Raw genomic sequence first — 21,670 nt, 5'->3', positions numbered from 1 at the left:
AGCGGTCGCCAACAGTGACTTGTTTTTCCCCCATCACTCCAAACTTCGTCTTTCTTTTCACACCTTCTTGTTCCCTAGCCGGCTGGCTATGGGCAGGACCCCGCCCCTCCACGAAGGTGGGAAGGTGAGCAGCGGCACGGAGCGTTGGGGACCCTGGTCCCCTCTGGGGTGTGCCACGAGGGCACCGCTGCTCCCGAGGCCCTGCGCCGCGGAGCCTGAGCGTCGTCGGCGTTCCCGTTCCTCCCCTAGGCTGGAGATAGACGTGAACTTGAGGTTCGCCGTCGAGAAGGGCAGTCGACGACCGGCAGAGTCACAGTCGTCACCGCCCCAATCCTCGGCTGAAGGGAAGGTGACACGGGGTCACCGCTGGAGACTCTACTCTCAGAGAGGGCTGAGTCAAGCGGCCCCACAGGCCCTGGGTCCGGGTCCCGGCGGGGCCTGGGGGGTCCTCTAGGGTTCCTCCCCACCCCCACGCGCGGTCCGCCGCTCCCCAGGCCCCCCTCCCTTTCCTGACCGCCGCCCCCGGCGGCTGGCGCGGGAGGTGCAGCATGCGGCAAAGCGCTTTGCATAAATTATGCTCATGACGCAGCAGCTAAAAAAATCCAAGTAGCAGAAGGAGGGGAAGGGGGGGAGCAGGGAGGAGGGGGCGAGGAGGGGACTGCACCTGGCCGCCCCCGCCCCCGGCGTCCCGGCCCGCGCGTGGCCCGCAACCCACCGCCGCACCGCTCTGCCAGCCCCGGCGGGGGGCCCGGGGGGCGGCGGGTCCCGAGTGGCTCCGGGCCGAGCGAGCCGGGCCGAGCCGCTCCGGCTTCTTTGTCTGCGGGCGGCCGCCTGGGCCGCGGCCCCCTGGCCCGGGTTGGGAGATGAGTGTCTAGTCGGTGGCCGCTGGGCAGCCGGGGAGCGGGAGGCTGGGCTTCGGGCTCCGGTGAGTAGCGGGGTCCGGGGCGGGGAGGGCTTTGCACGGAGGGGGAGGGGGCCGGGCAGGGGAGGTTTCGGATTTGGTTAATATGCAATGCCCGTAATTAGCATAATTTATATATTTATGATAAAGAGAGGGAAAAGGCGCGGGGCCGGGGCGGCGGGCTGCGGCCCGGGAGGCGGGAGCTGTGGGAGCGGACGGCCGCGCGCTGCCCACCTGGGGCCGCAGACCCCCGGGCCGCGCCCTGGTCCCCGTCCCCCGCGGACACCGGTGGAGGGGCGGCCGCCAGGTGGACGTCCTGCCCTAGAGCCCCGGTGGGGTCGGGGAAGAGGCGCGCTGAGCCCTGGAGACCCAGACGCTTGGGTTCCCGGCGACCCGTCACCTCTCCTGCCGGGAAAGGGTTGGTGGGACTCTGGGGTAGACACCTCGCTGCTGCAAGGATGGGGGAGTGGTAGGAGGGTCCCCGTCGAGCAGAGCGTGAGCACTTCATAAATATTTAATGACAGTATTAGTATTAATAATCTCATAAAGCGGGCCCCATGTGTCCCCCCGGGACATGTACACCTGGCAAGGCCCAGGGATCTCCAGAGTGGCGTGTAACCCACTTCAGCGCCGAGATCGCCCCCTCGGCTGGGATGGGAAGCCTAAAACCTCTACAGAATAGTCTCTGAGGCTGGGCAGGAGGAAATAAAAGCTTGTCAAGAAGCCTCGCTAGGCCAAACACAGGAAGCTCCTAGCCGAGATTTGCTCTTTCTAATTCCTTGTTCGTAAAGTAGATGGTTGATCCTCAGTTCCGTGTGTGTGTGTGTGTGTGTGTGTGTGTGTGTGTGTGTGTGTGTGTGTGTGTATACCTCATCCTCCTGTCACTTTGGTAATCTCCAACAATCAACACTGACTGGTAAAAGGCACTCTGGGTATAGTGGCATGTGTTCCGTTTTTGATTGAAGTTGGTGCTCAGGGTGATGTTTCTGTGACCTGGGATCTCTTTACATACGTGCAGTACAACTACATTCATTCCTTTATTGATTCTATAAAATAACGAGCAAGCGCCACACTAAGACAAAGCCCCACCTGTCCTGGAGTGAGCAAACGGATCATAAACACAAAAACAATCAAATTATAATGGGGAGCCGGGCAGGGGTGGGGGGAGAGAGAGAGAACCCTGGTTTTCTCTTTTCCTTGAGGCACTACCTGGCAACCAAGAAAAGTGAGGCTGTAGTGCACAGCTGTAACCTCAGCAGCAGGAGAATCAAAGATTCACATAGTGAGACTGTCTCAAAAACTAAACACATAAACAAAACACCAACGTCAATAAATACAAATCAGAAAGGGGGCACTGGCTAGATGGCTCAGCAGGTGAAGACCCTTGCTGCCAAGCCTGCCACTGGATGCCTGAACCTCACAGGATAGCAGCAGAGAAGCTGTGGCATGTGTGCACTGTGGCACTCAGGCCCTGGCACAGATGTACAGATACAAACTAAGTAATAAATGTCAAAAAGAAGATAAAACAGTAGCAACAGCAAAGGAAACAAAGAAGCCTGGTGGTGGCACACACCTTTAGTCCCAGCACTCAGGAGACAGAGGCAGGTGGATCTCTGAGTTTGAGGCCAGCCTGGTCTGTGACGCAAGTTTCAAGACAGTCAGGGCTACATTGAGAGACCCTGTCTTCAAAAAACAAAGTCAAGGAAAGAAAGTCTGGAGGTACAGCTCAACAGTAGAGAGTATTGTATCTGTACAAATCACATACACACACCCGAAAGCACACACACACACACACAGACACACTTGAACATGCACACATACACACACATCCTAATAAGGAGAAAATACATATCACAAAGTAGAAGAAATTGGTGCTATGTGTAGAGCTCAGTGGTGCAGCACTTGCCTAGCATGTACAAGGGCAAATTCAAACCCAGGACTGAAAATTTAAGAAAGAAGAAACTTGTTTCCTAATGGTTCTCTGCTTCAAGGGGAAAAAAAAAAAAAAAAAGCTGGATGTGCTGGTGCATGCCTTTAATCCCAGCCCTGGAGAGGCAGAGGCAAGCTGACCTCTGTAAGTTCAAGGCCAGCTTGGTCTACATAGTGAGTTCTAGGACAGCTAAGGCTATGCAAAGAGACATTGTCTCCAAAGAGAGAGAGAGACGAGAAGAGAAGGAAAAAAATCATATTTGCCCTCCAAGACTTAATTACTATGCCATTGTAATACTTATACTTGGGCTGTAACTCAGTGGTAGAGCACATGCTTAGCATGCAAGGGGCCCGGGGTCCAACTTCCTGTCCCATAAGTAAACAAGTAAATAAAATCATAATAGTAATCATTTACATTTCATAATACTTTATGATTTGAAACATTTTCTATACGTGCTTTATTTCAGTTAATATAATAGCAATAATAGAACTGGGGTTGTAACTCAGTTGGGATAGTTGCCTAGCGTACATGGAACCCTGGGTTCCAGTCCTAAGGCCCCATTAACTAAGTGTACCTGAAACCCCAGCACTTGGGACTGGGAGGCAGGAGGACAAGAAGTTCAAGATCATCTTCAGCTACATAGGGGATTCCAGGCCAGCCTGGAATACATGCAGCCTTGTCTCAACAAACAAACTAAACAACAATAGTAACACTCAACGCCCGGCAGCGGTGTCCCACACCTTTAATCCCAGCACTCGAGAGGCAGAGCCAGGCAGATACCTGTGAGTTCGAGACCAGCACGATCTACAGAGCAAGATCCAGGAAAGGCACAAAGCTACACAGAGAAACCCTGTCTCGAAAAACCTAAAAAAATAAAAATAAAAAATAAAGTAACACTCATATAGTGTTTCATGCTAGGTCCTATTGTAAATGCCTTACATAAATGTTACCAATTTAAAGTTGGACATAATAGCACAAGAGGGTAGTGGTTACATGATTACCCAATCCAAAAACTTTACCGTGGGGCTGGAGAGAAGCCCAATAGTGGAGAGCTCTTGCTGCTCTAACAGAGGACCCACATTCCATTCCCAGCAGCCATATGGCAGCTCCCTACTGCCTATAAATCCAAAGTAGGAAGATCCGTAGAGAAGGCAGGTAAGAGTTTCCACGAGGTGGGAGGGGCAGTGCCAGCGGCGTTTCTACCATGGATGTAAAATTACCTTTTAGGTCCTTCAGAATGTTCTTGAACTAGAAGTGTTGATGGTTGCACAACATTGTGAATGTACAAATTCCACTGAAGTGTACACTTCAAAATCATTGCAGTGGTGGCCACGCCTTTAAACCCAGCTCTCGGGAAGCAGACAAGTGACTCTCTGAAGTTTAGGCTAGCCTGATGTACACAGTGAGTTCCAGTCCAGCTAAGGCTACCTAGTGAGAATCTCTCTCAAAATATAAATAAAATTAAAATTATTGAAGTGGGTATTGGGAATGCAGCTCAGTGATGAGCACTTGCTAGTACGCACCAAGGCTTGATTTCAATCCCTGGCATCACAGAAAGGGAGGTGAATGTTACAATAAAATGATTAACCTGATCAGTTCTCTGCCATGTGAATTTATATTTGTTGGGGCTGCTGCAACAGAATATCATCAATCAGGTAGCTGCTAAACATTAGAAGTTCACCACTCGTAGTGCTGGAGGCCGGGAAGGCCGAGGTCAAGTTATCGAGTGCATCTGTTTCCTCAGAGACAAGGGGTGTCTGGATGGGAAGACTGCCTTCCTGATCATCTCCTGGACACTCACACCTCAGGGCTTAAGATTCCAACAGATGGGGCTGGAGAGATGGCTCAGAGGTTAAGAGCACTGGCTAAGAGGTCTTGAGTTCAATTCCCAGCAACCACATGGTGGCTCACAACCATCTGTAATGAGATCTGATGCACTCTTCTGCATACATAATAAATAAATAAATCTCTTTAAAAAAAAAAAAAAGATTCCAACAGATGAACTGAGAGGGGATGCTAACGTTCAGACCACAGCAGAACTTTATGTCAGTATATAAAATGTTTGTGGGACAGCTCAATGGTAGAACACTTGACTAGTCAACTCACGGCCCTGGATTCAGTCCCCAGAATGACAAAACAAAACAAAAATCTTTTTGTTTGTTTGTTTGTTTTTCGAGACAGGGTTTCTCTGTGTAGCTTTGCGCCTGTCCTGGAACTCACTCTGTAGTCCAGGCTGGCCTCGAACTCACAGAGATGCGCCTGCCTCTGCCTCCCGAGTGCTGGGGTTAAAGGCGTGTGCCACCACCGCCCCCGGCAAAACAAAACAAAAACCTTACAGGAGAAAAAAGTAAAGAAAGGAAAAGAAAATCAAGGTAAGGGTTTGGAACAGCGCTCTGGGTTTCCTCAAGTGTGACTTGGTGACAATAACAGCCCCTGATCCCCAGAGTCGAGATGAGTAATGTCAGTTAGAGTCACGTAAAACACTCATCCTACAGCAGGTACCCAAACGAAATGTCAATTACCTTTTCTCCTACACAAATGTCTAACCTGTTTGCCTACTTAAAAAAAAAAAATGGCTCCAGCCAGACAGCCTGTCCTCACATGGGGTTCACCCACTCTTGCTTCCTGCACCTGGCGGGCCATGCCACCAGTGGAAACATATTACCTCCTGTGTACAGGACAACATGGTCCTTGGGCCATCGCTGCGGATTCTGTAGAATCTGCCACTGAATCAGAGGCTCCAAGGCCTGTTGGAAGAGGTCTAGGAAGTGGCGTTTTTAGGACTAGCTCTGGAGTGTGAGAGCATCTCGTAAATTCTCTCTACTGTCTCTTCAGGAAGCCTGTCTAGGGAAACACTGATGTCCAGACCCCTCTCAACCTTTGCCTAAGGTTCTGAGTGTCTCTTAGCTCCACCTTGGGCTCTTCTGGGTGTGCCGTCACCCCCTTGGACTAGGGGACCCCAGAGACAGGTGCCCACCCTATCTGTCCTTTGCCTTCCTAAACACAGATCTTCTGGGTCTCCCTGGGTGTGGGTTGTCCTGGGATGCTAGAGAGAGAGTCTTCAGAAGTTGAAGCGTCTTTCCTTTTCTGTGTACTTGCGAGAGCTCAGCCTCTCTTCCCTTGCCGTTCTATTTCTGACTTTTCTAGATAGTCTGGAAACTCCAACACTGTGTCACACCAGCCTTTGCTCTCCTGCTCCTATCTTACCCAGGATGCACTAGGTGTGGGCTGGCCCCCACGCCACGCCGCAGTGACCATGGATCCTGGAGCTGGCTCTGACTCATCTCTGACTGTGAATGAGCAGGTATCTTCAGGAGTGAGAAGTGAGGGTGGCAAGGGTCATGGACAGAGGTCAAGGGAGAAAGACATAACAGTGCCTCTCGTCGTCTGTCTCTCATTGAAATTTATGATCACTCCACCTGCCCAAAAGCTGTATCAGCTAGGGTTTCCCAGGGGCTGAGTTTGGGACTTTAAGTTGGAACTTTGAAGTTAAAGTTAAACTGCACTGGGGGCTGGAGGGATGGCTCTGCAGTTGAAAGCATTGACTGCTCTTGCAGAGTATGTGGGCCTGATTCCCAGCACCCACATGACGGCTCACAACCATCTGTAACTCCAGTTTCAGAGGATCTGATGCCCTCTTCTGGCCTCTGAGGGCACTACATGCATGTGGTGTGCTTACATGCACACATGCAAGCAAAATACCCATACACATAAAATAAAAAGTAAGATCTCAAACTGTTGAAGTACACAAATACCTATATGTGTTTGAAAAGGTTGATTTTTTTAAATGCTTTTTTATGCTTCTATATATTTAGTCATTTCTGAAATGACTACTTATACCTTAAAAGAAGAAAGCAAATTAGTATCCCTTGTAATGTAATCGTAGTGAAATCTCTCATAGATCAAAACTGAGTCTGCCATATCTTCATTCCTCTTGATGGGTTCCCCAATGCCTGTTCTGGTACAGTCTATGGCCGCAGCCAGTTTTCAGGGTACAGTGTTGTTCCAGGCACTGTTGCTGGCTAAGGGTGGCTGATGCAAAGCTTTTTCATGTGTGGGGTTCATTTGGTATTCTTTCCCCCACCCCTGGAGCTGAGGATGGAACCCAGGGCCTTGGGCTTGCTAGGCAAGCACTCTACAACTGAGCTAAATCCCCAACCCCCAGTTGGGATTCTTTTTTTTTTTTTTTTTTGAGACAGGGTTTCTCTGTGTAGTTTTGGAGCCTGTCCTGGATCTCGCTCTGTAGACCAGGCTAGCCTAGAACTCACAGAGAACCGCCTGCCTCTGCCTCCAGAGAGCTGGGATTAAAGACGTGTGCCACCACCTCCCGGCCCCAGTTGGGATTCTTAAGGGCCAGGATGGCACATTTCGGTGGTGGTATAAAGAACTTTGTGCAGGATGTTTGAGCAGGGGCTTGTGGAAGGTGCCCTGTCTGTTTGAGAACACCTACGGAAATGAGACCATGGGGACCTTGAACAGGTCAGGGTGAGGCAGGAAGAACTGTATTTTGGGGGTTCTTGACCCTTCTTTGGAGAAATAAGCTTGCAGGGAACATCTAGTATCCCGAGTTTAGAAGTTACTCAAGGGTTGGAGAGATGCCTCCATGGGCAAAGCATTTGCAGCATAAGACAGCCTGAGTTAGAGCCCCAGAACCCACATAAGAAAGCTGGAGGTGGTGGTGTGTATTGGTAATCTCAAACCTCCGCCCACGAGACAAGAGAACCTCCTGGACACTGAAGTGAGTACCCAGCCTGGCAGGAGGAAGAGACCCCAACTCAGCAAGGTGAAAGGAGAGAATTCCTGAAAGGTGCATGAGTACTGTGGCATATGTGTATTCATGTGTATGTGTGCGCGCGCACACACACACACACACACACACACACACACACACACACACCATTAATGAAGAAAATAATCCCAAATTCCTGAGCACTGTGGAGCACTCACTTCCCACACACACACCCCACCCCTGGGAGCCTAGGTGGTCTCTACCAGAAGTTAGGACAGATTTCTTCTGGGTCTCCATCCTCTGTTATGGAGAGTACTCATATCTGAGTACTGGAGGAAGCTCTTGCAAGCTCAAGGGACAAACCATTTTCCACTTCCTGAGCTAAGTCCAAGATGGGTAGCAAACAGAAATACCTCCAGTTTGGCTCTGTGGGACTTTTCTTTCTGCTCCCAGGACCTGTTTGCTTCTAGCAGCTCCCTGCTGGGAATCAGGGACAGTGCCCTGGGCCAAATTCTGGCATTCTCAGAATGCCCCATTCTGTGGACAAGAGCTGCGTCCTGAATCCCCCATCCCTCTCCTAGTCATACTCAGAGCTCGGGCCGCTTCCTCAGCACTGTCCCACACCCTCCACTTGCAGGTCATTGTGATGTCTGGCCACGAGACCATCCGAGTGTTGGAAGTCGGAGTGGATGCTCAGCTCCCGGCTGAGGAGGAGAGCAAAGGACTGGAGAGTGTGGCCGCTGACGGCACCCAGAGTGGGGGCTCTACCGAAGCCAGTGAACCTGCTGGTGAAGCTGGGCCACATGACCCAGACCGTTCTGCAGAATCAACTGGTATGAGGCTAATGCTGTAATCCACTACTGTTCTCACGTGTCCCGTGTGGGCCCACTTGGCAGCCTCTGGCAACAGTCCATACTTCTGGCCAGTTTCCAGGAATACCTCGCCCTCCTTGTGTCTGGAATTGGGTTCCTTGCATGCCTGAACTGAGATGGCCCAGAGTGAAGATTGCCGTGTTGTGTTCGGCCTAGAGAGGGTCCTAGGTCCACACCAGACTGTCAAGTCAGTGTAGGAGAGGCTGGCCTCCAGACCCCACCGGGTTTCCAACTGAACCCCATTTGTAGCAGAGCTGGGAGATCCGGGAGCCGATCGCAGGCACTTCCAGTCTCGGTGTGCTGCCAAGTCTGGCTTCGTCTTGCTAGCTAGTGTATAGCCCAGGCTGGTCATGAACTCATTTTCAATTCTCTGTTCTTCTGCCTAGGCCTCCTGCACACTAGGATTAGAGGCAGGGATCACACTGCTGGCTGTGGTCCAGCTTTGGACTAGGCCCTAATAAAAATCAGTGTTTTCTTTCTCTACGGTAGGCTTTTCTTCCTATCACAAGCCCATTTTCTTTGCTTCTTTTCATTGATTGATTTATTACTTACGTGTGTGTGTGTGTGTGTGTGTGTGTGTGTGTGTGTGTGTGTGTGTGTAGGCCATAGGACATATAAAGTCGGTTCTGTCCAGCTTCCAGGTGGTTCTGCGGGTGGTGCTCAGGTTTGACTTGTTGGCAAGAACACTCTGGTGCTGAGCCCTTTTGCCAGCCCCACACCCCCATTTTCTCATGTTTCATTACTTTCTGTCTGACAAATGGTTTCCACTTTTCCTATGTTCAGATGATCCTGACTGCCCTGGTTTTCCACGACAGCTAACAGCCTGACTTCCCTTCACGGGAGAGAGAACCTTGACACTTGCTTTTCCTTTTCTGGTTTGTAAGGCCTGTGTCATATATGTGTGTCTCCAGTTCTTTCAACTTTCTGGGTTTTTGATTGATTGATTGATTGATTGATTACCAGTCTCTATTCCTGACATTCCAATTCAGGCCTGGGCCTAAAAATATATGCCCAACTAGGGCATATTAAGAAGCCCTGCCAGATGGTGGTGGCACACACCTTTAATCCCAGCACTTGGGAGGCAGAGGCATGTGGATCTCTGAGTTGGAGGTCAGCCTGGTCTACAGAGTGAGTTCCAGGACAGCCGGGACTACACAGAGAAACCCTGTCTCAAAAACAAACAAACAAACAAACAAAAAACACTAATATGTCCAACATCCATCACCCAATAACTAGATTCTACTTTTCATTGTTTGTTCATTTGTTTGTTTACTTATTTTTTTGGCTATCTATCTATCTATCTATCTATCTATCTATCTATTGTCTATCTATTATCTATCTATCTATCATCTATCTATCTATCTATCTATCTATTGTCTATCTATCTATTGTCTATCCATCTATCATCTATCTATCTATCTATTGTCTGTCTATCTATCTATTGTCTATCTATCTATCTATCATCTATCTATCCATCTATCATCTATCTATCTATCTATTGTCTATCTATCTATCATCTATCTATCTATCTATTGTCTATCTATCTATCATCTATCTATCTATCATCTATCTATCTATTGTCTATCTATTGTCTATCTATCTATCTATCTATCTATTGTCTATCTATCTATTGTCTATCTATCTATCTATCTATCATCTATCTATCTATCTATCTATCTATTGTCTATCTATCTATCTATCATCTATCTATCTATCTATCTATCTATCATCTATCTATCTATCTATCTATCTATCTATTGTCTATCTATCTATCATATCTGTCTGTCTCTCTGTCTGTCTGTCTATCATTTTTCAGTGCTAGGAATTGAATCAGGCAAGCAGTCTACCATCATGCTGTACCCCAGCCTTATTCATATTATTGTCTGGCTTGTGAAATGACAGTTTTTAATCTCCCTGTTGTGTGGTTGGGGTGAGGTTTCCTGCAGAGCCAATTCCTGAATTGGCCAAGCAAGAAGAGGTGAAAAATGGCAGTTCGTGGAACATTCTTTTGGAAACTCATAGAAACTGCCTTTTTTTGACTAAAGACTACAGAATAGTGGGGAAAGGCTGAGTGGCCTGAAGAGCTCCTGTCACTTACAGTGTGACAATGGTATGCCTGCCCAGTTTTTAGGGACTTGCCCCTTCCCCGAGTGTCTAAAAAATTGGCCTGGATGGGCTAAGAAACAGGTCAGTTGCTGGCTGAGCCCAGGACAACTGCTTTTTGCTCCCAGGTTTGGCTTTCCCCTCCCTGACTGACAGACATTTGCTTCAGGCTCCCGGATGCCATGTGACAGACCACAGTGTCCTACAGAGCCAGGAAATAATGAGCAGAGCCCGGCATTTCCTTCCACTAGATGTGGGAAGAGAGTACCCACATTCCGGGTCTGGCCCAGGGCTCTCCAGCCTCCTAGTCATTACTGGCGCATTTGGGAAGCTGCCCCATGGGCCGTGGAAGGCAACCAGCTGGCCCTAGACTATATGCAGAAGTACAGCGTGGGTTTGCAGAGATGCCCTGCTCCACCTACATCAGCCTCACTCCCATCCTTCTTTCCCTCTCCATGCCGTGTGAAGTGAAGTCTCTCCCCGGGATCCCTCCATGTCCTGCCTCAGCCATCACCACCTTCAGCCAAGCCCCAAGCCAGCCTCAAGCATCACAGACCCTGACGCCCCTGGCTGTACAAGCTGCCCCCCAGGTAAGGGCCACGTCAGGGAGCCAGACAGAGGGCAGTGGGCAGGAGCAAGCACAGGGTGGCCATGGGCTTGGGAACTGTGTGAGGCAGGGCAGGAAAGAGGCTGTGGCCTGAGGGAGGGCATCTCCCACTAGGTATCCCTAGGCTGCCCCTGACCCAGATCAGGCCCATTGGGAAAGAAAATATGTGGTTGCCGACAGCTTCCCTGGGTCCAGAGAGGGCTGGTGTTGACTCTTTCCTGAGAGAGTTTGTACCTATCTCACGATGGAATGAGTAAGCACCCTTGTCAGCCACCCCCCCCAACACCCAGCGGAAGAGTTAATGCCTTGAAGAGTTAATGAATTGTCCAGTCTTCAGTTAAGTTATAAAACTGCCCAACCGATGAAAAGCCGCCTGTAGAATCCCGCAGGCCAGCAGAGCCTGGGCGACCTCTGCTCGTACACTGACCTCCAAGGCTTCCGGTCAGCGTGCCCTTTACTAGAGTTTCTCCGAGGCCTCTGTGGACCCTTGAGCATTTGGTAGCAGCTTCCGGTCCCTGCTCCCTGACCACAAAACAGTGGACACACCAAATGGCCAGCTCTGAAAGCATACACAAGGGACCTCACACAGACTGGACAGGTCGCACCTAGGGATTTAGGAGTGTACATACACACACATGTATACATGACATGTATCAACAATTAATGAAAAAAAGAGGCCATGTGAAAGAGAATAAGGAGGGGCGTATTGGAGACTTTGAGGGAGGAAAAAGCAAGGAGAAATGAGGCGATTATGTTATAATCTCAGAAAATAAAAGAAATAACAAACACCGGACATACAAGTGCATCTCGGGGAAGGTTTGAGAGGCAGCAGGCTGCAGGATGGAGGAGGTCCCTGCACCCTGCCCTGTCCTGGAGGCAGGGCCGGCCGGGCCTTTTCCTGGGCAGCTTCTCTGCAGGCAGCGTAGTCCGATCCAGATACCCGCGGGGTTAGGCCTTCAGCCGGGCACTTCCTGCGTTCCTCTGGCTTTTGCCCCACTGCCCTCAGAATGCTTGTTTGTGCTCAGCTGGGTCCAAGAGACCCCTCGTTTGCGCTGTGGATGTTGATTTTTTTTCTTTTCTTTTTGAAATCTCGTTTGCTTTTGCAGGTCTTGACTCAGGAAAACTTAGCCACAGTTCTGACAGGAGTTGTGGTTCCGGCAGGGGCGGTTACTCAACCTCTTCTTATCCCCATCAGTATTGCAGGTCAAGTGTCTGGGCAGCAGGGGCTGGCCGTGTGGACAATCCCTACAGCAGCCGTGGCTGCCCTCCCTGGACTGACCGCTGCTTCTGCTACAGGGGCAGTCTTCAAATCACCTTTAGCTGGGCTCCAAGGTAACGGCAACTCTCCCCAGGACTGCACCAGGCCCCCGCCACCCTACACTGCCACCCCTGCACGAGTGCTTAACATGTTGGACTCAGAACCTGCAGCCCACCCAGGGCAACAACCCTGGATTCTGGATCCAGTGTCATAAGCACCCAGCCAAAGAGCCGCTGCACCTCCTCGGGACTCTAGGCCAGGACACCAGGCTGGCCAGCAGGCCTGCCTTCCTTCAGCCAGCTGCTTGAGACTGCCCCTTCCCCCCCACCAGCATCCACCCCATGACCAGCAAGAAGGACCGCAAGAAGAGTCGGCGTCTGTTTCTCGAACCTACTTGTCTGCTGCTGGCCCACGGGAGGGGGGGATGAGAGATGTTGGCATGTGCCAGCCCCTCAGGCATCAAGGGAATCGCAGCTGCCCCACGCCCACTGCCCCCAGTGCCCTGCCATTTTTGTGCCAGATCCCTTGGGACTGGAGCCGTGCCGGGTCGTGGCTAGGCGCTTGAGCACCTCTGTCTCTGCCTTGCTCCGTAGCAGCTGCCGTGCTGAACACCGCCCTCCCGACACCTGTACAAGCCGCCCCACAAGTCCAGGCCTCCTCGCCAGCCCAGCCCCGGCCACCAGCTCAGCCCCAGACGCTGTTCCAGACCCAGCCGCTGCTACAGACCACGCCTGCCATACTCCCACAGCCCACTGCCACCGCTGTCACCGCCCCCACCCCAAAGCCAGTGGATACCACCCCGCAGATCACCGTCCAGCCCGCTGGCTTCGCGTTTAGCCCAGGGATCGTAAGCTGCTGCCCTCACCCAGGGCTCCGAGGGATGGATCAGAGCTTGGGCCAAGGGTGGAACCTCCCCCGCAGTGGAGGACCAGCCCCTTGAATACAGCCATTTCCTACACATCTGCAAAGATGGGCTCCCTCTGAGGTCTCCTTACACCTGCCAACCTGTCCTACCCAGACTAAAGCAAGCGACGGCTGGGGAGATGCTCCAAGCAGGAACCACTGGACCAGCCTTGGGGGTGGGATGCACAGGAGCATCACAGCTTCATGCTGGCATCTATCCAGTGTGGCTGTCGGTCTGGGAGACTTGTCAGGCATGACTCGGAGTACATTTGCCCCTCTAAGTCTGGCCATCTACCCTCTCAGACTTAGTTGGAAAAAGTAGTAGGAGTCACTGTTCTGGGACTGTGCCCCTCCCCAGCTGTCCCTCTGTGCTTGTCCCCCTAGCCTCGAATATTCAGCCAGTGGACATGGTCCTGCAGCCCACACTCACCACTCAATGCCCTCAGCCCCCTTGCCTCTCTCTGGTCTTTCTGCCTCTTGGCCTCTGAGCAAGGCTCTTCCTCTACCCACAGATCAGTGCTTCTTCCCTCGGGGGACAGACCCAGATCCTGGGCTCCCTCACTACAGCTCCAGTCATTACCAACGCCATTCCCAGCATGCCGGGGATCAGCAGTCAGATCCTCACCAATGCTCAGGGACAGGCAAGTGTTCAAAGCCGGGGCTGAGGGGTGGTGGTCCTGGGGCAGCTGGCCAGGTCGCGGTGAGGACTTGGCCTTCGGTCCTGTCGGAGAAGCTCAAGTGGGGTATCAGGCTGCTGCTCATAGCTTCTGCAGCAGCTCTGCTGGTACAAGTCCAGGTGGGGTTTTGACACCACTCTGCCCCGGCAGCGTTACGTTAGTTCTAGTTGTGAGATTTTATTCACACACTCCCCACTTCCCGTGCTTGGGGCTTTCTCACGTATTATCTCACTTGGTTTGGAGTACAGACCACCTAACAGGGGATCTTTTGCTTTATGGGAGAGAAGAGCAAAATTCAGAAATACTAAACTGTGCACAGTTAAAATGTGGCAGACTAGCAAAGAGCTAGCTTCCAGTTCTCTGATACACAGAAAAGCCTTTGCCTGACCCACCACAGCTCCAGGGACAGAGCAAGGAACCCCTGAGTGTGTGTGTGTGTGGGGGGGTGGTGAGTCCTTTACTCTGTTGAGGAAGTGGAGGCCAGAATGCTTAAAGAGGCCAGAATGCTTAAAGTTCCTCAAGTTAGTCTCTTTGCCTGCAACTTTGGGGATTTGGATTGGTGGTCCTGGATACCCACCCACCCCCTTCATATGCGGGGACCATGCCTTATTTTCTCCCAGGTTATTGGAGCACTTCCGTGGGTAGTGAACTCGGCTAGTGTGGCCGCACCAGCACCAGCACAGAGCCTGCAGGTCCAAGCTGTGACTCCCCAACTCTTGTTGAATGCCCAAGGCCAGGTGATCGCAACCCTAGCCAGCAGCCCCCTGCCTCAACCTGTGGCTGTCCGGAAGCCTAACACACCGGAGTCCCCTGCTAAGAGTGAGGTACCAGGGCAGGGGGTGTGGATGGGCACGGGAAGGCGATGCTGCGTAGCATGGCTACTTCCCTCAGAAACTTCTGGGAGAACAGGAGGAGCCCCCCACCCCCCCCCCCCCACCCCCGCAGAAGGCTTATATGACTTCACACATACCTTGCCTCAGGAAACAGCACCATTCTCAGCCCACCACATACCACAACATGTGTCTGTGCCCACAGAGGTCAGAGAAGGTGGGAAATAAGTGAGCAAAGCATATTGGGTACTGATCATCCTTTGGGCGAACAAACTGCTAAAGAAAACCCTGGGTGGTGAATTCTGTACCCCACCACCAAGCATCAGGCCCTTCAACTCTTGTTCCCATTCTAGAAGAGATTTTTGAGTGCCTGTTATATTCCAAATGCTAAGGATGCAGAGATGATGCTAAGGATGCAGAGATGACTGAGATTGCTTGGTACCTAAGATGCCTTCGGTAGCTCAGTGTTGCAGATATTTACAGGCCAGCATTCAAAAGACTGTGAGGGAGGCATGGACAAGGGGCTGAGGTACCCCACCAATGACTGACAGACTGGGGTCAGGATAGCTCCAGAGAGGAAGGGTGAGTTGGATGTAGTGTGTGTTGTCCCTGGGAACTGGGACAAGCATGGTAGCCAGCATGTGGTTCTCAGACTTGTGCACTGGGGTCTCCTGCAGGGCTGAGTTTCTTTTCCAGTAGATCTGAAGTGAGATCCAAGGATATGCTGAGTTCCCAGATGACATTTAGGCCATGATTGTCTAATACTATATGTTGCTTCCAAGAAGCTTCTAAATGACTCCTTAGCCTCAGCTGTAAGACAGTGGTTATCAGAATTCCTACTTCTGCTGGGTGGTGGTGGTGGTGCATACCTTTAACCCCAGCACTCGGTAGGCAGAGGCAAGTAAATCCCTGAGTTCGAGGCCAGCCTGGTCTACAGGAGCGAGTTCCAGGACAACCAGGGCTATACAGAGAAACCCTGTCTCAAAAAAACAAAACAAAAAAACTACTTAAGTTTGGGGGCTAGAGAGATGGCTCAGCAGTTAAGAGCACTGGCTGCTCTTCCAGGGAATCCAGGTTCAATTCCCAGCACCCACATGGCAGCTCATAACCGTTGGTAACTCCAGTTCCAGGGTACCCATCTCCCTCATACAGATATACACACAGGCAAACCCCCAATGCACATAAATAAATTTTAAAAAAGAATTCCTACCTTTGTCATGTGGGGTGGTGCACATCTGTAATCTCAGCCAGGCTGGGTTCTGTAGGGAGTTCAGTTCCAGCTTGGGTCATAGGATGCTTTCTCAAAACACACAAACAAAAATGAAACAGAGGAAAAAAATCTCTTCAGAGGTTTATGAATATTACACCAAGGAGTCGGCACTCTGGTATACAATCGGCTTCTGATGGTTGTTATAGAGGGAGCTGCTGCCAGGCTTTCAGGGACTGAGATGTGCATCTTAGAGGTGGCTCCCCACCTCCCCAGACCTAGGTGGAGTCAAGGATCTGTTGTGATGCTTGGACGCTGTGATCTGTTGGTAGTAGGCAGTTTATATTTTTCCCTTTTTATCCGTGGTGGTGGGAACTGAACCCAGGGTCTTGCTCATGCCCAGTTTTTGTGCTGTTCTCTAGGCCCTGGTCGTTCCAGGGAAAGACTAAAGCCAGGTTCTGGGGACTACGAGACAGGTTTGAGAGTTGGCAGTAGGCAGAATCCAAGGAACTGAAAATCCAGGAAAACCTACATTTTCTAAAAAGCTTATGGGTTTTTGGTTTTGTTTAGTTGTTTGTTTTGAGACAGGGTCTCTCTGTGTAGCCCTGGCTATCCTGGAACTCACTCCATAGACCAGGCTGGCCTCGAACTCACAGAGATCCACCTGCCTCTGCCTCCCAAGTGCTGGGATTAAAGGTGTGGCACCACACCTGGCTGTTTTTGTTTTAAAATCATACTAATAATGCTAATTCCAGATATTTGTAGTTTCTCTTGATCATAAATAAGATATATAACTTTAATTAACATCGCAACATTATGTGTCATATACAAAGTAAAAATCGGGCTGGGTAGGTGGATAGGATAAGGTTGTTGTGCGTATCTGAGGACTGGAATTTGGATCCCCGGCACCCAGGTAAATGTTAGGTGAGTGTGCTAGCCCATGTGTAATTCCAGCACTCAGAAGGCAAAGGCAGAGGATCCCAGAAGCAGGCTGGTAGCCACACTAGCCCGCCACATCAGTGAGTTCTGAGCTCAACTGAGAGAGACTGTTTCGCTGAGTGAGGTGGAAACCTGGGTGTCAGCCTCAGGCTGTCACATTCATGTGGCACAGATGTATACCCACTCATGTGCTGACTGTATACACATAACACAGACACACGAGAGAAAAAGTAAGAATAAGACAGGTGTGGTGATGCACACTAGTAGGAGGTGGAGGCAGGAGGATTATAAACTCAGGGTCAGCCTTGGACACAGATATCGAACCCATTTCTTGTGAATGTGAATGGCAATTTCTAGTTCTGCTTTTTTGTTTGTTTGTTTCTTTTGTTTTGTTTTTAGTTTAGTTTTGTTTTTCAAGACAAGGTTTCTCTATGTAGTTTTGATGCCTGTCCTGGATCTCGCTCTGTAGACCAGGCTGGCCTTGAACTCACTGAGATCCAGCTGGCTCTGCCTCCCGAGTGCTGGGATTAAAGGCGTGCGCCACCAGTGCCTGGCTAGTTCTGCTTTTTGATGGCCACAGGTGGTAGTGCCTGGGTAGGTAAGAATTTCATGGCCATGTCTGTCCTGGTGCTAGTCTGCCTGGGGACCGTGACCCGAGTTAGGCAAGGGTCCTGAGGTTTGCATCTTTTCTCATAGGTGCAGCCTATCCAGCCGACACCAGCTGCACCCCAGCCTGCCATGGTCGTCACCAGCCCGGCCCCAGGCGCCAAGCCGTTGGCTTCAGCCCCCATCCCGATCACCTGCTCAGAGACCCCAACTGTCAGTCAGTTGGTATCAAGTAAGTGATTCTTAGAGGAGGAATGTGGATCTGGGGTGCCTGGCACACACCTCCAGCCCCAGATGCTCAAGAGGCTGGGACCAGAAGAGTTTTTGAGCCCAGGAGTTGAAGGCCAGACCAGTGAGGCCCTGTCTTGAATAAACCCTTAAATTCCCTGGTATCCAAAAGGAAAGAGTAGAGGCCCAAATGGAAAGATGGTAACTTTCCATTTTCTTTTACATTTATTTATTTGTTTGGGGCTAGGGGTGGGACATGAGCATCCACAGTGTGCATGTGGGTCCCGAGGATTGAACTCAGGTCCTCCTCACACGCTTAGTGGCAAGTGTCTTTACCAGTGAGTCTCTTGTCCTCTACCAAGAGATGACTTTCTTACTCCCTTTCCTGTTGGGGTGGCTGTGAGCATGTTGGAAGTAGAGGCCGCTTAGCCGTCTGTGTGGTTACAGTGTGCCCCTGGCTGGCTCATTGTGGTCTCTCAGCCAGTTCTGAGGGATATAGATGGCCGACAGGTGTGCCTGGGACTAGAGTAGGGAGCATGGGAGAGGGTCAGCAGTTAGTCCTGGGAGAATTTAAAAACAGACTACCCCCACAGGTCGATCTAGAGCCTTTTCCTCAAGTCCTGCGTGTCTGGGGGATACGGTGATGAGGGTCTTTGGATACAGGCCCTTGTCCCTTTTACTACACCAGAGGAGCAGTGATGAGTCTCCTCCATGTGCTCATCTCTGAACCTTCCCTCTGGCCTAGAGCCTCACACTCCAAGCCTGGATGAGGACGGGATCAACTTAGAGGAGATTCGGGAGTTTGCCAAGAATTTTAAGATCCGGCGGCTCTCCCTGGGTCTCACACAGACCCAGGTGGGCCAGGCTTTGACTGCGACAGAGGGTCCAGCCTACAGCCAATCGGCCATCTGCCGGTAAGTGTGACTCCCCCAGGACAAAGCCAGGGCCTGCTCCGTGCCGTAGCCGGCTCTCATGGGAATCCGGGCATCCAGTCCCTTTCCACATTTCCCTCATACTGCCCCCTTCCAGACAAGGAAGACTGTCCTGTGGGGAGCGTGGACACTTGGAGTAGCCAGAGACTGAACCAGCCTTCTCAAGTTTAGATAGACTCCAATCCTGAGTATTCAGCAGCTCATCTGAGGGAGGCTATTGATGAATCCTAGCAGGAAAGGATTATCACTTATGAAATTGGTCTGTCTTGGCCCTTGGCTAGTCAGTATTCTGGCATGCTCCCGGCATGCTCCTGGCTGGCTGTCTTGCCTCCCAGGCCTGCCTGTCAGCTCAGCTTGAAGGTACAGAGGTCTTTGTTCTGATGCTGCCGTGGGAGCATAGTGAGAGGGGTGTTGCCCTCATCTCTGGAGGCATTCAAGATGACTCCTCCGAGGACAGAAGTCGTCTGGGGGCAAAGTTCATGTCAAGTTAGAGCACACTTGTCATTTACCTGCCTAGCAGAGACTGTGGGTGTAGTCTTCTTCAGGCCTGGGATATGGAAAGTCTGAGGAATCTGGGCTTTGAGGGGCCCGGAGGGTGGGGACACTGAGTAGGAGGGAGCTGCCCCTGTGAGTAAATGTACCGGGAAGAGATCGCCGCACTGTCTCTGCTCCTCCTCCAGGTTTGAGAAGCTGGACATCACACCCAAGAGTGCCCAGAAACTGAAGCCAGTTCTGGAGAAGTGGTTGAACGAAGCGGAGCTCCGGAACCAGGAAGGCCAGCAGAATCTGATGGAGTTTGTGGGCGGCGAGCCCTCCAAGAAACGCAAGCGGCGCACCTCCTTCACACCACAGGCCATAGAGGCTCTCAATGCCTACTTTGAGAAGAACCCCCTGCCCACAGGCCAGGAGATCACCGAGATCGCCAAGGAGCTCAACTATGACCGTGAGGTGGTACGGGTCTGGTTCTGTAATCGACGCCAGACACTCAAAAACACCAGCAAGCTGAATGTCTTTCAGATCCCTTAGGGCTTCGCCTCAGCCCTCATTCCAGCACTTTGTACCCCCCTCAGCTACCGGCTGCCGTGGCTGCAATGACAGTCCCACGCACACCTGTGCTTGCCCTGGGTCATGAGACCTCCCCTGTGCATGTGTGTCAATGCCTGCCTCTTCTGCCCACATATGTCACACCCTGGGGAGGCCCAAGGGGCTGCATGAGAGACCTAGGCTCTGGGCTGGGCACATGGAAGGAGGGGATTTGTGTTGTCCTTTCGAAAAGCACTTTGCCAACATGGTTTCTGAAGGGTGAATTCTGGTTGGGAACCAGAAAGGCTCTGTCTTTGGGACAGGGTTGTAGCAACTCTTGGGGGCCACTGTGCATTAGCTCTTGTTTTTGGTGGCACTCACCACCCTTGCCCTTGGCTCCCCTGTGGTTGTACTGGTAAGACAGCTCACCCAGGGAGATCTCAGCCGCACACTGCCCTCCTTTACTTTGTACACGGGCACATTGAACCCTTTAAAGGACCAAGAAGATGGAATTCAGAGACGTGTGACTCACTGTCTGCCTTGACCTCAAGGGCAGAAGGTCCCCAAAGCTGTGAGGTCAGGTGCCGTGAGGTCCCTCCCGGGGTCCTGGGGGTAGCGGGAACGAAGCAGAACCTTTTCCTCTGCAAACCAAGTTGGAAGGGAGGCAACGGCGAACTCTCCGGTCCTGGAGAGTCTTGGGTCTGTTGTAAGTCTGGAGTTGAGTAAATAAGGCCATCTGCCCAGGTTTTAATCTAACTTTCGTCCATGGCTGTCCCCCCTCCCCAAAAGCTCTCTAAAGAGAGCGTTCAGCTTGGGGACATTTCCACTGCCCACTTACGCAGGCACAGATACTGGCTTTCTCCCTCTCTCTTATGCCCACACCCATCTCAGTCCAGTATTGAGGCCTCTTTAAAGGAGCAACTTGAATGATAAGCCAGACAGTATCCAGAAAGATGGTGGTCCAGGAAGGTCTCGCCGAGGCTGACTTACCTCTGGTTTCCTCTGTAACTTTAAGTCTTGGACGCTGGATTCCTCTCACTCTGTCCGATTGAAGACCAAGTCTGTGTGTGAGCAGCTCCTGTCCCTACCCCACCCCTGCAACACTCCTCTGAGCCCAGAGGGCCCCAGGTCAGGATGGACTCTGCCTCTGTAGGTGAAGGCACACTGAGGGCTGGCATCCTATCCAAGTAAGTCACTGTGAGCTTCCAGCCCTTTCACTGCAGTGTGTTGGCTGGGGAGTGTAGCTCAGTGATAGAGAACTTAGCATGTGCAAGGCTCCAGATTCAGTTTCTAGCACCGAGTCGGGAGGGGTGGGGGGAGAGCTAAGATGTTTGCCCAAATGACCCCAGACTTGCCGTGTAGACTGTCTCTGACAGGCTGCAAGCTGCAGGGGTCAACCATTTCACTACTTTTTGTTCGGTTTGCTGTTTTGTTTCTTGAGATAGGATCTCACTTAGCCCAGGCTGACTTCAAACTTGTAGTTGAAAATGACCTTGAACTCCTCTGATCCTCCTGTCTCCACATCCCAAGTGCTGGGATGATAGTCATGTGCCACCATGGCTCTTCTCCGCTCTTAGCCTTACAGAGCCTGCTCTCTAGTTGATGTCCACCCTGTACCTCATGTGATCTGCTCGAGGAGATGACAGTCAAACAAAGACACTCCCGGTCGGTCACAGTGCAGATGCGGGAGCCTAGCTTCCCTCTGACACTCTGTTTCCTTTCCTCATGACTGCTGGTCCCTCTTGGGTCCTGCAAAGGCCGTGTGAAGGACCTCCTGGTAGCTCTGACAGGGAGATGGGGACAAGTGTGTGCCGAATCAACACACACACACACACACACACACACACACACACACACACACTTCACTGCATTCGAATCAACCAAACCTGCTGGAGTCTGTCGGGAATAAGGAGGCAGGTGGGCAG

General features: G+C 51.4%; 1 protein-coding gene across 5 annotated transcripts; it reads left to right on the top strand.

Moving 5' to 3' along the window:
• The first annotated feature begins 238 nt into the window (after positions 1-238).
• Pou6f1 (POU class 6 homeobox 1) lies at positions 239-21,214 on the top strand. Of its 5 annotated transcripts, none has more exons than XM_036208088.1 (12): positions 239-925; positions 5,667-5,800; positions 6,043-6,135; positions 8,198-8,393; positions 11,004-11,125; positions 12,249-12,474; positions 12,994-13,247; positions 13,816-13,944; positions 14,601-14,804; positions 17,653-17,794; positions 18,536-18,704; positions 19,403-21,214. In XM_036208088.1, exons 3-12 carry the CDS (start codon positions 6,088-6,090, stop codon positions 19,746-19,748), a joined length of 1,836 nt encoding a protein of 611 aa, XP_036063981.1. In that variant the 5' UTR covers positions 239-925; positions 5,667-5,800; positions 6,043-6,087; the 3' UTR covers positions 19,749-21,214. The 5 variants fall into 5 exon arrangements, with proteins under 5 accessions (XP_036063981.1, XP_036063980.1, XP_036063978.1 ...); XM_036208085.1 differs by having other exon boundaries at positions 242-925; positions 5,979-6,135; XM_036208087.1 differs by lacking the exon at positions 5,667-5,800 and having other exon boundaries at positions 240-925.
• The last annotated feature ends 456 nt before the right edge of the window (positions 21,215-21,670 follow it).

The sequence above is a fragment of the Onychomys torridus genome, chromosome 16, assembly GCF_903995425.1.
Source record: "Onychomys torridus chromosome 16, mOncTor1.1, whole genome shotgun sequence".
Classification (NCBI taxonomy): Eukaryota; Metazoa; Chordata; class Mammalia; order Rodentia; family Cricetidae; genus Onychomys; species Onychomys torridus.
This window is presented reverse-complemented; position numbering and strand designations above follow the sequence as displayed.